The sequence below is a fragment of the Pygoscelis adeliae genome, unplaced genomic scaffold (genome assembly GCF_000699105.1).
Source record: "Pygoscelis adeliae isolate BGI_AS28 unplaced genomic scaffold, ASM69910v1 Scaffold31, whole genome shotgun sequence".
NCBI classification, from domain to species: domain Eukaryota; kingdom Metazoa; phylum Chordata; class Aves; order Sphenisciformes; family Spheniscidae; genus Pygoscelis; species Pygoscelis adeliae.
This window is the reverse complement of record NW_008824233.1, coordinates 2,185,902-2,198,565: the sequence shown is the minus strand read 5'-3', so window position 1 is coordinate 2,198,565 and position 12,664 is coordinate 2,185,902. Positions and strand designations below refer to the sequence as shown.

At 37.0% G+C, this 12,664-nt stretch overlaps 1 protein-coding gene across 2 annotated transcripts in view; it reads right to left on the bottom strand.

Moving 5' to 3' along the window:
* The window catches only part of USP53 (ubiquitin specific peptidase 53), a 30,281-nt gene extending 26,591 nt beyond the window's left edge, over positions 1 to 3,690 (bottom strand). For both annotated transcript variants that reach the window (XM_009334915.1, XM_009334916.1), the window contains exons 1-2: positions 3,014 to 3,690; positions 523 to 615 (exon numbers count right to left, since the gene is read on the bottom strand). In XM_009334915.1, the coding sequence (XP_009333190.1) occupies positions 523 to 615; positions 3,014 to 3,157 (237 nt within the window). In that variant the 5' untranslated portion in view covers positions 3,158 to 3,690. The remainder of the gene's footprint in view (positions 1 to 522; positions 616 to 3,013) is intronic.
* Between the last annotated feature and the right edge of the window lie 8,974 nt (positions 3,691 to 12,664).

Sequence of the window (12,664 nt, the reverse complement as noted above, 5' to 3'; positions counted from 1 at the left end):
TTACTTTCAAACACTAAAAATTTACCAGCTTTCATTAGTTTTCCAGTACCACTACCTGCCTTTCATTACTTACAAACTGAACAATTAAGTTGTGCACCATTACCATCAACTACTGAGTTAAAAAAGAATCTTGAGACCTTGTCAGACAGCAATATAGTTATTGTAAAAGAGCCGTATTCAAACACTACAGGAAAGAACAGAAGCATATACATGCAAATAGAAGAAAAAAATCTGAGAGGCTAGCTAGAAATTTTCAAGTTATACTGTCTTTTACTAGACAAAAGTTTTATGTTTAAGCAGACCGTAAAATTTGTGTACTGTAAAATTTCTTCTTTAAACACAAGAAAATATTTCTGTTACAAACATCTGTTACAAATGTCCTTAAATCTAAATTGTTTCTTTACACAAGAATGACTTAGAGTCACCCAGACATATGTATGATAGGGACATAAATTAGTAAAAATTAGTTAAATTATTTTTCCCTCATTTTGAAAGATGATTCTTCCAAAAATTGTTATTTACCTTTAAAGCACAAAATATGCACGCATCTCCCTGACACACATGTCCAGTTAAACCTCTTAAACTTCGTCGAAATATGTCAAGTTGCCATAATACCTATAAAAACAAAGTTTCACAGAAAAGAAGTAATGAGTTCTGAAGGTTCTATGTTTAACACAACAACATACAGTAATTTTCATTTTTTTTAATTTCACATAACATGTACAACTTGAGCACCAACATTGCTACAAGAATTATGGTCCTTTCCCATTAGTTTGGTAAATTGTGGAGGTGAAAGTGGAAGGTTCACATTCACCACTCATAACATTTAGATCTCCTTTTTAAACTTCTTGAAACAATGGCAAACAATGTACTTTGTGTGGAGAAAGAGCTGAAGTACTCTTAAGGAAATAAGCACCAAGCTAAACTGTGTACAGAGATTGTAATAGTCGTCTTCTGGCTTTACATAAGAAGGCGGCAGCTACAGGGTTTACTTTATTTCTCCTTCCCTCTCCCCACTTCCGTGCTTTCTTTAAAAAAAAGAAAAAAAGATGGAAACTGAATTGCTAGGTAAAATGCAAGCATAATTTCAGGTTAAGTCTATACTACATTCTTATGGTCTCTTACTAAAATAGTTGCTGAAATACATTTGTTTTTCCCCAGATCAAAATAATCCTCCTGCTTAATCAGGTATGTTTCTACCTTTTATTTGTGTAACTACTCTATATAAAGGTAACGTCAGCTTGGCTACACTATGCTGCTTTCAGTATCTAACATCTTAGGTACACAATCAGTGCAGTAGTTCAGAAAGTTGCCCATTAAAAAAAAAACCCAACCCAAAAATGAGTTCTCAAGAGGCACAGTAACACAACAGCTGCAAATCCAGAAAAAAAAAATCCGATCTAGAAATATAAAACCTAAAATGAATTAGAATGCATTTGAAAATGAATGTCCGAACCTCAGTTTTGAAGGTTGAACAGAGGTTAAAAGAAAAGAAAGGAACACATTCCTCCTTGTAAAAGGGCAGTCACCAATCATCAGCCACGGTTTGATAAACAGCAGTAGGTTGTGAAGTAGTAGGATTATCTGAAACTATAACTAAAAATGACTTAGGGTTTAATTTTAGGGCACCCTAAGGGAAAATAGCAAAACTGCAAGAGAATATAGGTCATGCTGTTCCCATTGAATGTAAACCAGCAAACTCATTCTACTAAATCTATTGTATGTTTTTATTTTAAACATTTAGATACCATACACACCACATAGATCTCTCTCTCGTATCTCCTATGTTTAAATCCATACAATTTTTAAGGCTTACAATTTTATTTTTTTTTTTTTTTTAAGTCTAGGCATCCATTAAGCCCTCTGCCAGTTTGGTAAATAATTCTGTACAATTTGAAAATTATCAGGTCCAAAATCTCAACATTACAAAAAAATACATTGTTTTGCTCTTCATTTGCACAGCCTAGAAATTTGCTGCTGTTAATTTCTAGATTTAAAAAGACTATAGTATAAACTAAACTGTGCCTGGTATTCTAACTTGCAGACAATGTGGAAAGGCTAGCACTGCTCTGCCACAGAATTAAGTAGATCCCCATATTCCCTGTCATAAGTAGGCTTGTAAAAGCTCAATTTTTTATCATGCTAATATCACTGTACTATTGAACTACACTTGAGAGATCTAAAGAGCAAACATTTTTTCAATTACAGCTCATGTAAAAACAGAACAGTGTGTAGGTAAACACATGCAAGAAGCTGGTCAGCAATACATATGCATATAAACAGTAAAAAGAAATCTAAGTCATATTTCTTTGGTATCAAGTGTATCTCCTACTCTAATTCCACAAATCTTTCCTAATATTAAAATCAAAGCTTTCAACTTCTGACTGTATCTTCTGATACGCCCCAGTACCACAGACTCATGTATTAATTCTGAGAAAATGGTATTTTAATAAAAAGTGTCCTATTCAATACACAGTAGTACCAGTTGCCCCACATTAAAAAGTGTCTTGTAAATTTTGCCAAGTAATAAAACTGCTATGTTTGACAGAAACATTAGTTTTACAATTCAAGCAGCAAGTTTTCAAGTTATGAGTCATAAGATTCCAAATACAAAAGGAAAGTTTTTCTGATATTCTTAATGCATGCAAACAAAATAACATGCTGTCATTTTTCACAAAATTAAATATTTAATGCTCTCAATCAATTCTTTAAAATGAAATGCTAAATAAAATTACTTCCACACAGTTGTCTTTTTCCTACGATTGCCTTTTTTTTTTTTTTTAGGAAAGCCCATTCCAAAAAGACATGCTATTCCGTCTTACGTGGAATCATTAAGAAGTTTAACTGAGAACTGAATTTAACACCATTGAAAAACATGCTGTATTTTTCTGCAAAATACACGTACTGCAATACAAATGGTAAAAACAGCACTGCCAAGAGAACACTTCCCCTACCATAACCAGCTAAGCTGCTATAAAACCAGAACTGTTTAATAAATTCAGTTTTTTCTTACCTGAACAGCACTATTAAGAAAGCAGCTGTTTTGTCCCGGTTCGTTTAATAAGCCTTTTGTAGGGGCCAGGGACAGTATACTTCCAGGTTGATAAGCTTTTGCAAGGTTACCCCCAGGTTTTCTTAAAAATTTCACCCATGCCATTGTTTTTTAGACTTTATAATTGCAATATTTATGCTTAAATATTTAAGGATATGATGCGTGCAAGGCAAAGAAGAAGGTCCTAAGAGAATTGCTTTGAAGTCATGGCATCCCATTCAACTCTGTGCAACAGTAACCATTCATGGATTTAAGTCCATTTTCCATGAGCAGCTGTCAGCCATGTATCAGGACCAGTCACTCAGTTAAAATACAGCTATACAAAGTTTTCAACTCTCAGACTTTAAACAAAAAAAAAAAAGGTGTCCAGTTAAGGTTAAAATATGTTAAAAGTTATTACAATAAAAGTTCCTATTGAGCAAGTTGCATGGTAACTGACTTCTCCTTCCAGGGATATAGATGAAGTATTACTATAAATCATCAGTTGTATTATATTGCAAGTTTATATATATGACAAAAATGGAAAGTTCGACAGGCGTTATACTCCTGTTCTCTCATTTTGTTCCATCTTCTTTTTACTTTTATCTGTGACCCATGAAATATATTCCAGTTCAGAAGACTCCATGTTTATTTCATTCTCTTTCCAGGGAATCTGAAATAGGAAAAAAACAGAAAATATAAAAATAGCACTTTTCAAACTGTTAAAGACCTTCTAAATCAGAAAAGAGATCATGTCCAAAACAACCTCTTAATCTAAAGGCGATGCAATAACCAGGGAAGAGGAGGAGAAACAATCACCACCCAGAAGTTGTTTTTAAGGCAGAAAAATTATTTTACCTGTTATAAGCTATTATCTTCTAATGTATTATACACCTCTTAAAGACCACAATAAAATTACTGTAAAAGGTTCTGCTAACAATATGCAACAGCTCATAAAGACCACAGAACATGAGTTATTCTAACTTTGAATCTCCAAGATTACCAAGAAATAAATATTTTCAGTCAACACTTGAAAGCCTAAGATGGTTTTGATTTCAATAACCCAGCAAATCACATGAACTGATACGTATTTCTATGTCTTAAGATTACTGAGATGTTTTAGATGGATTCTCAGCTAGTACTCAGCTTTCAAGATTTTTTACTACCTAGTGAACACTACATACATGTCATTAACCTAGTTGCGTTCTTAAAGCATCCAGAAAAAACACAGCTAGTAGCACAGCAAGAACATTCCGGTAGCTGCCCCAATAACTGATTCCAAGATTTTCAAATTCCAACAATAAGAGCTGTTTCTCTCATTGTTGACGGTACATATTTAAGGTTAAATGACTCATCATCCAGAACATCACCACAGGCACATGTAAAGCCCATGCAGTGATCATCTCACAACAATGGCCTGTTCAATCAGTTTGGCATTACTACATCATCCACATAAACATTTGAAGTAACAGCGCACGACAGAATAAACTTAAATATACCGAAGTGATTAAGGTTGCATATTTGGGAAAGACAAAAAAAAAAAAAGGGGGGGGGCCAAAATTGGGCTTCACATTAGAACTAAGATATTCACCCTAGATTTTACAAGCATGTGAGATACTAAAGAGGTAACAGTATACTTCAAAACTTGCAGCCTTCTCACTACAATTTTTTCCACTGTGCAAGCCTTTCAAGATTGGTGAGTAGCATTAAAAAAAAAAAATAAATTTTGTAGTTGGAACACTGTCTAAACTGGAAGATAACTTTCCCCAGCTCAGAACAACCAACACCACATTCACGTCAAACAGTTCTATAGCTCTCAAATATTGTACAGCTGGGATACCACAGAAACAAATCACATGACTTTCAAAAATACCCGCAGGAAGTCTTGCACCCCTAAAACCATTCCCCTTTATTTAACAGAAACATTGGTACTTGCTTGTATTATCAAAAAAATCAATAACTGGAACCTAACCAAAAGTCCCTTTTGCCCTATGCATGATCAGATAGTTTTTGTTTGCTTACTGATGTTACTGTATCTCACCCGTAAGTAATCTGATTTAATAATACTGGAAATAGTAAGTGTGATTTGTGACAGCACTGAGCAAGGAGTCTGAAATCTAACTGGAAACTGACCTTAACAGAATGTCACGTGGTAACTTTGTTTTATTTGTGTTCATTTCAATAAACCCAGAAAGGGGAAAAAAAAAGAAAAAGATGTAGCAAGTAATTGGAAATGCATATCAGTTTAAGATATTATTAGAACCTTAAATTAATTAAAAGGAGTATCAACTTCTCCCCCCCCAAAGTCAAAGTGCTCCACAGCGTAACAGCTATTCTTCTACAAAGGACCAAACTCTAAGAAAACAGGGACAGAGGTGAAGGTAAGAGTAAAACAAAGTTAACACAAAAAAAGATTAAAGATTCTCTGAAGTCAGGTATGCAGAAGTGATAACATGATCTGTACAGAGCAATTAAAGGAAAGAATATTTTTAACAAGTGTTTTCATTAGAAAGTTTCAGCACAGCACATAAATAGAAAATAATGAATTGCTACAGTAAAGATGAATAAAGAGGAGTCAAGGAAAAAATCTAAGGTGTATAGCTCTTTATAATCAGCTACATATATATGCACACATATACAAAAAATACATACACATACATATATTCAAGAAGCCAGTATCACGCATCAAAAGCGCTTAGTAATATGAAGCATCATTTGCCCCAAAGTCTCCTGCTACCACAGGGAACTAACTTTTAATTCATTAAAAAAGTTATAATGATGATTTAATAAATAAATAAAACCCCAGAAGAATCTTACATTCAACTCTTTCAACCATCAAATACTTTCTACTGATTTAATATTTCTATATCCATACTGAAAAACTGACCTAATACATTTTTGTCACAAAAAGAGCTTGCTCCTTGACATACCAGAGAAGCTTTTTGAGCACGCATTTTCCTGGCAATACAGAGTTCTTAATTCCACTTTATGTAATTGCCCATATGAAGAATTACGTGTGGTTTTCTCCACCCTCCTGCTGCTGTCCCAGAAGACAAAACTGAGTTAAGAGGAACAATTTCTGGTAATCAGCAATATCAAACTGGGTGCACTGAAGGGGAAAAAACAGGAAAGAGACTGGATTGGGACCAGTACAGCCTGTGGCAGCCATAAAGGTGTAAAATCTATGTGCACTCCAATGCATGCTTGAGATGTCCCTCATTGCGTTCCTACCTTTGAGTAGACAGGAGCAACAGGATCGATACAGTTCTGACCCAGAAACACCAGGCTTGCTATCAGGGTCTCCCAACCTAAAACAAATTCCCTACTGAATACACTACACCTCATCTCCAAAACTGCTCATAGAGTGGTACCCCACCAACAGTGGTGATTCAGCCAGCCTGTTCCCTGCTGTCTGCACTTCAATGTAAAGATTGCTCAGCATATAGCAGCCAAAATAAGGGAAGGAAATAGATGGAAAGTAAGGTAGACTGTATGCCAATGATAAAATACAGAGGTTACTGGGAAAAGACATGTTTCTGGTATCTAAGCTTCATTTGGAAACAGATCTCACATATTCAACTGTGAGGCTGGACTACAGTTGGTTATTTAAAGAAATCCATGGATAGACAAGAATGGCAGGATTCATGTCCGGCCAAAAAGAGAGAAAAGTTGAATCCTTGCTTCCTAAGTTACTTTCTCATCTGAAGTAAGTGTAACGATAGACCCAAAGTCATGTTGAATTTGGGAAACATTTGTGGTTTTTTTCTTTAAATGAAAAGGGAGATAGCTACTACAAACACACCTGTGAAACAGACCCCTAAGACCAACAGACAAAAATTATAAAACATTCAGAAAAATTTCACCTCTGTAGTTCTCATTTTCAGCCTTGGGACTTAGTTATATTAAGTCACAAGGGCAGAAGAGATTCCATTAACTGTTATGTTTCTTTCCTATCATACTTCCAATCACAATTTCCCCATGTTTCTGAACAACAGATTTATGCATGGATATGGGGGCATAGAACCTCTGAATTTACCTAGTCTGTATTTTAACTGCTAAGAAATACACATGCTGTTTTGGAAACAAGAGTTCTTCCAGAAAAATTTAAGACAAAGAGCATTCATTCACTAAAAACTCCTAGGAAGTCATTGTGTCCTGCATTTCAGGGATGCCCTAGAACTAACATCCCATGCACTAAGCATTTAGCTGTTGTGCTGGGTTTCAGAAAAGTTATAATGATTCACTGCAAGAATTTAATAAAAAATGGTTCTATGTTACTGTCACATTACATTAAGATGCTTGCTGTTTAATTTCACATCCACAAAGTTGTGAATACGAACAATTTCAATTATCACACCAGGTAAGTGCACACAATCTTATTATTCTAATAAATAGCAGAATACATTCATTGTACAGTTTTCATATGTGGGCCAGATATTCATTTTCCAAAGCACTATGAATTATATTAATATGGCCTCTATTAACTATCCATAACATTAGTACACCTTTTCCTGAAAATTTAAATACAACACTAGAAAGATGAGAAGTGACTACTTAAAAATTATTTTCATGCAACCTTCTCAAATTACTCTTTCTATAAATGCATTCTTTACACTGCGTATCGAACTAAACATACCCCCCTGTGTCAAATATTTAAGAAAAAAACAGAAAGGCATATCAGAAAGGTATTCCATTTAAAAGATCTCTCTGTACTTCTACTACTCAACTAGAACTTTGCACCGAATGGGCACTCTAGTCCCTTTGTTTTATCTACTACTCTTTCTCCCCAAAAACGGTCACAGTCAACCAAAGGAACAGACAGTGGCTATGAAATACTGCTATCTTGACACACAGTTCTCTGGCCAACATGACTAGTAAGTCCTAGCCTGGAGCAGGAAGTTCCACTACCCTTTCCTTCTCCGCTAATACCCTGTATCAAATACTGTGGTGCATAGCTTCTAGTAAGAGGGGCACTGTAGGCAAGCCTTCCAACAGTGCCGTAAGCAACGGGATTAACTTCTGTCATCCATTTGTCATCACAGCCTCTCCCTAAGGAGAGAAAGATTATAGTAGCAACTTGTTTCGAAATCTACACTGTACAGGTATCTCCAAGTTTGGTTTTGTTTGGGGAAAAAAAAAAAAAAAAGAACAAAGCCAAGATCAAAGAAAGCTATTGTGGAAGATGCTGGCAAGGATGTATGCTCTTTAGTCACAGCAAATTTTTCTGGATTTGGACCATCCCCCAGAAGTATTATTCCTCTGCTGACAAGCCTACTCTCATTGTAGGTTGTTCTGATCAACCTTGGTTCCTGCCACCTCCCCTAATGTTTGGTTAAGCTTTTAGATGACTGAGACACAGACCACTGACTCCTTTAACCTAAATTCTACACTCCGTAGGACTATAATTAGGAACTGAAGACTGTTCTTACATGTCTGTGGTAAGCCACTGTTCCTAAGAACACTGTAGCATTTATTAGCCACTGGGGTTTACCAGTTCTCTGTAAGTTCTTGGCTTGACAGAGGCATGGGTGACTGAGCATAGATCATACGTCATTGAACCATACAGAGTCTTCAACAGGTGCAATCTTTCAGCACAACAGTTATTTCACCTGGAGTTATTGACATGCTACGTAAGATTTCTAGCAGCTGAGAGTTAAAGAAATATTCTTGCCCTTCAGACTAAAGGGATCCATTTTGGATGACTGTTCTCAACCAAAGACACTAAACAAGGGCTATGAACTCTCAAACCAACATCTATTTATCAGCCTAAGTTCTTCTACCTTGCCTCATTTCCGTCACTGTTATTCAGTCATCAACGATCTCATCAAGTACGTGGCTACCCTTGGTTGTGCAGCCTTACAGGACAAAATATATGCCTGTCCACAAGTTTCTGGCACTTGCCTTTGCAGCTTCCAGAACAACAAATACACTAATCAGCAAAAACGTTTGTTATCACCTGTTTTGTTGCATGTAAGTAGCTGCAGTTGGCACAGTCTTTTCAATGTAAGAAATAACGTCACTAAATTAGCTTAGAAGTCAGTGCAGTTACTGTTTTACCTAAACAAATCACTTTCTACAAGCACATTTGGGTTTAGGCATCTTTGATAACCATTTAGATAAAACTGATGAGATAAACAGTTGGTTCTGTGAATACTGGAACTATCAATGCCTGGCTCCTGATAGTTTTATGTCTCACGGCTGAGTTCTCCAAGGTTTTCTCCCTAGTTGGGGCATATGCCACCTCTGCTCCTTACATCTTCTTACAAGGTCTCTCTCTTCCAGCCAGCTGCCTGTTTTCATGCACTTTGTAAGTACATAATCATCTTTAAGACTTCTATCCCTTCTGTCGAATTGGGTGGAAACCTGCCAATGGGTTCAAAAGTTGTTGACTGTGCGGGTCTCTGAAATTTGGCTGAAGAATCGTTATTTACGTCTTCTCAGCTTCATTTTGCAACTACTCTTCAGTGTGTTACATAAATGACTAATGGCAAACCTTTCTCATGCCCAATGCTAAGGTTACTTTTAAGCAACACAGCTTTTTCCTTCTGTTGGCAGTTCACGCCTCTGTGCTGAGCGTGGCAACACACCCAATGGTCTGACAACTCCGGTAAATCAATTTCTAAACTGATGTATGTTATAACTTATGAATTGAGATACAAGACAACAAAAATTTGGAAGGAGGAGTGATTAAATGTATTGCAAGGTAATAAATGTATGATAGGAAAACGCTAGAGTTTTCTGCAGTGAGCCAATATTATTAGGACTGTGGTGAACTTTCCCCTCCTCAACAGAATGAAATCCATCAAAAATTCAATCACTTGCAACTGTGAGAATTTGAGTGTTTCCCACAACTCGAGAGCTTGTCATTTAAAACTGCCAATTTTTGTCAGCAGAACAAAAATCTGATTTGCACTGTGACAATATTGGAGGTTGCAATGATTTTTCCCCACATTTGGGGAAACAAAAAAAGTGAAGTTGCTTTAAAAAAAATGTAGAAAAAGACTGAAATCCAAACCGAATGAACTCTTACATCCACCTTAATGGGGCTGACTCAATTTTTTTGGTCCCTGCACAAATCCTGTCCCCTTCCACCTTTACTGTTGTGTTCAACTGTATGTGTCAACAGATGTCATTTGCCATAAGATACACCTAATGCTTTTAGTATTCACCAGTCTTTGTCCTTGAAAATGATACTACTCACTTCAAAAGCTGTCAAAAAAAATATGTTTACAAGAATGCAAATTCTCACTAGTTGAAACATCAGATAGAGGAAAAAAAACCCCTTCATTAGTAGCACTCACTTGCAACACACAACATGAAACAAGACCACCCCCGAACCCCCCCCAAAAAAACCCCAAACCAAAACCCCACATCCCCAGCAGTGACCATTAGCCTTGATTTTGTGGGCCATCTGCAAGTATACCAGCCAGTGGTATTGGTCTGACACATCCTTTCTGCCTTCAGTCACTGACTCAAGAAGTCCCCAAAAGACAGAAGGGGTGTTTGATGGTTCTCTCTCCTAGAAATTTTTCCAACCAATCTCTGAAGATTTTAAACCCAGTCTTTTTCCATTTTAAAGGCCTCTATCATCTCTTCTCCAGCCCTTATCCATTTAGCTGTCCCTCATATGCCAAACCACTGCTCCTGCATGTCATACTTCTCTGTATCCTTCCAAGACGGGAAAACCAGAAGTGTAGATGCTATCCCAGATGGCTTTTGTATAAGTATACATTTTTTTATTTAAGCTCTTCCAATAAAAACTTTCCTGTTTGCATCAAAAACAAAACAACAGGTTCACAGCTCAGCACCTCTGGGCTATTACAGCTAGAAACCAACTTTAGAAATAGCCACAATGGGAACTCTGAGTAAAGATCTTAAAGAATACAAATTCCGAACCCATGACACGGGCCAGCATTTACAGTGAATCATCGCACAGAAACTACAAAGATTTTTGTTTCTCCATCTTCGTACTCCTTTACAAAGTGCTTTGTTCAAAGGTTACCACATACTCTTTTTTGAGAATCAAGAAGATAAAGGTATCTTTACAATGATAATTCTCACGCTTGCCTTTTTATCCCAGATTAACTGCCTGTCCAAACTGTAACCTTGACTTTCAGTTTTCTGTGTAGATGTTTGATCGTTAACAGAAGTGCAAAACACCAAAATCTCAAAAAGCTTTCTGATTTCTTAAGTCGCCAGGAAAAACTACATAGCTGAGTTACAAGGAATGGTAATATGAGCATCATCTTTAAGCCCACCCGTATTTTATAGGCTTTACAAAAAAAGGAATGTTCCAATTCTTTACACTTCATATATTTATCCATGAACAAATCTGTACAAATCTATCTACAAACATTTCACTCAGTCCACGCATCTAAAGTTCTGATCCAGCCCATCTCCCTGTTACAGCCTCAACCCATCATCATTTAACCTGGCCCCGACAAACTCCAACTTGTTTCCGCTTAAACCACGAGGACGTTTTTGAAGAACTCTTTGAATGGTTTTCATTCCCATCACTACGTCCTTCAAGTGACTAAACTGTTTTACTCTACCAAGAGGCATTAACCAAGGAAAAATGACAGTGTTGCGACCAAGACCTTGGAAAGCAATGTAACTGAAACACATGATAGTGCTAATACCCTGACCCTGAAGTCCTATGGGTCTCATACCCAAACAATTCTGTCAGTAGTACTTCAGGCACACCGTATGACTGAAAGATTCTGAACTACCAAGTTTTGATATGAAAGTCAAGTGCATATTTTAGGTGCTTTTACTGTCAACATCCCACTGGCCCACGATAATAACTTTTCACACAAGTAATTTGATATTTTAAAAAAAACAACCAGCAAATACATCTTACTTTGCGACAATTTGTTAGGGGAAGAAAGGATTACATATTATTTATATTCAGATTATAACAGGAGCTCTATTTTGATACCTAAAATCACCCTTTCATTCTACAAGAACAAGACAGTTAATAATAAAGTCAGCCAAAGCAATTTCCATTGCCTTGAGCGGGAAGGGGATACTGCATCATCAGTCAGGCACATTCACGCAATTAAGTTTTTGCTCTTAAAATAATCCTAGTGCCTTCAAAGTTAAGCAAGAGGGGATTTTTTTGCATGTGCAAAATAAAGCATTAAGTAGAGATATGTAAAACCCACACTTATTTTGGGAAGGAAAAAATACACGTCGAGAGAACAAGAGATAATTCCTCTGAAAAGCTGATTTTAAAATATTTGCATGGAAAGTCAGAGTAAGGGATAAACTTAAACTTAGATCAGATGCTAAGCAGACGATTTGCATACATCTACCCACACGCCCCTGAAACCCCATCTGCATGAACGCAGCGCGGGACACAGCCCGCAAGCACGGCAAACCGATTAAATTTCGAGCAGCTCCGCGCTACCTGCGCTGGCATTTCCTGTTCCGAACAGCCTCCGAAAACACTCCAGAAAAACTCGCTGATGGGCATGTGACTACCGCGTTAAGCATTAACTTCACGCTCCGGCTCTGACAGAGCCCACGTACGAGCCCGCACCGCCTCGGCACGAAAGCCGTGCCCGTTTCGAAGGCTGCCCGCCCCTCCGCTCGCACAGCTCCCAGGGACGGCGCTAGCAGCTCGCCCCGCGG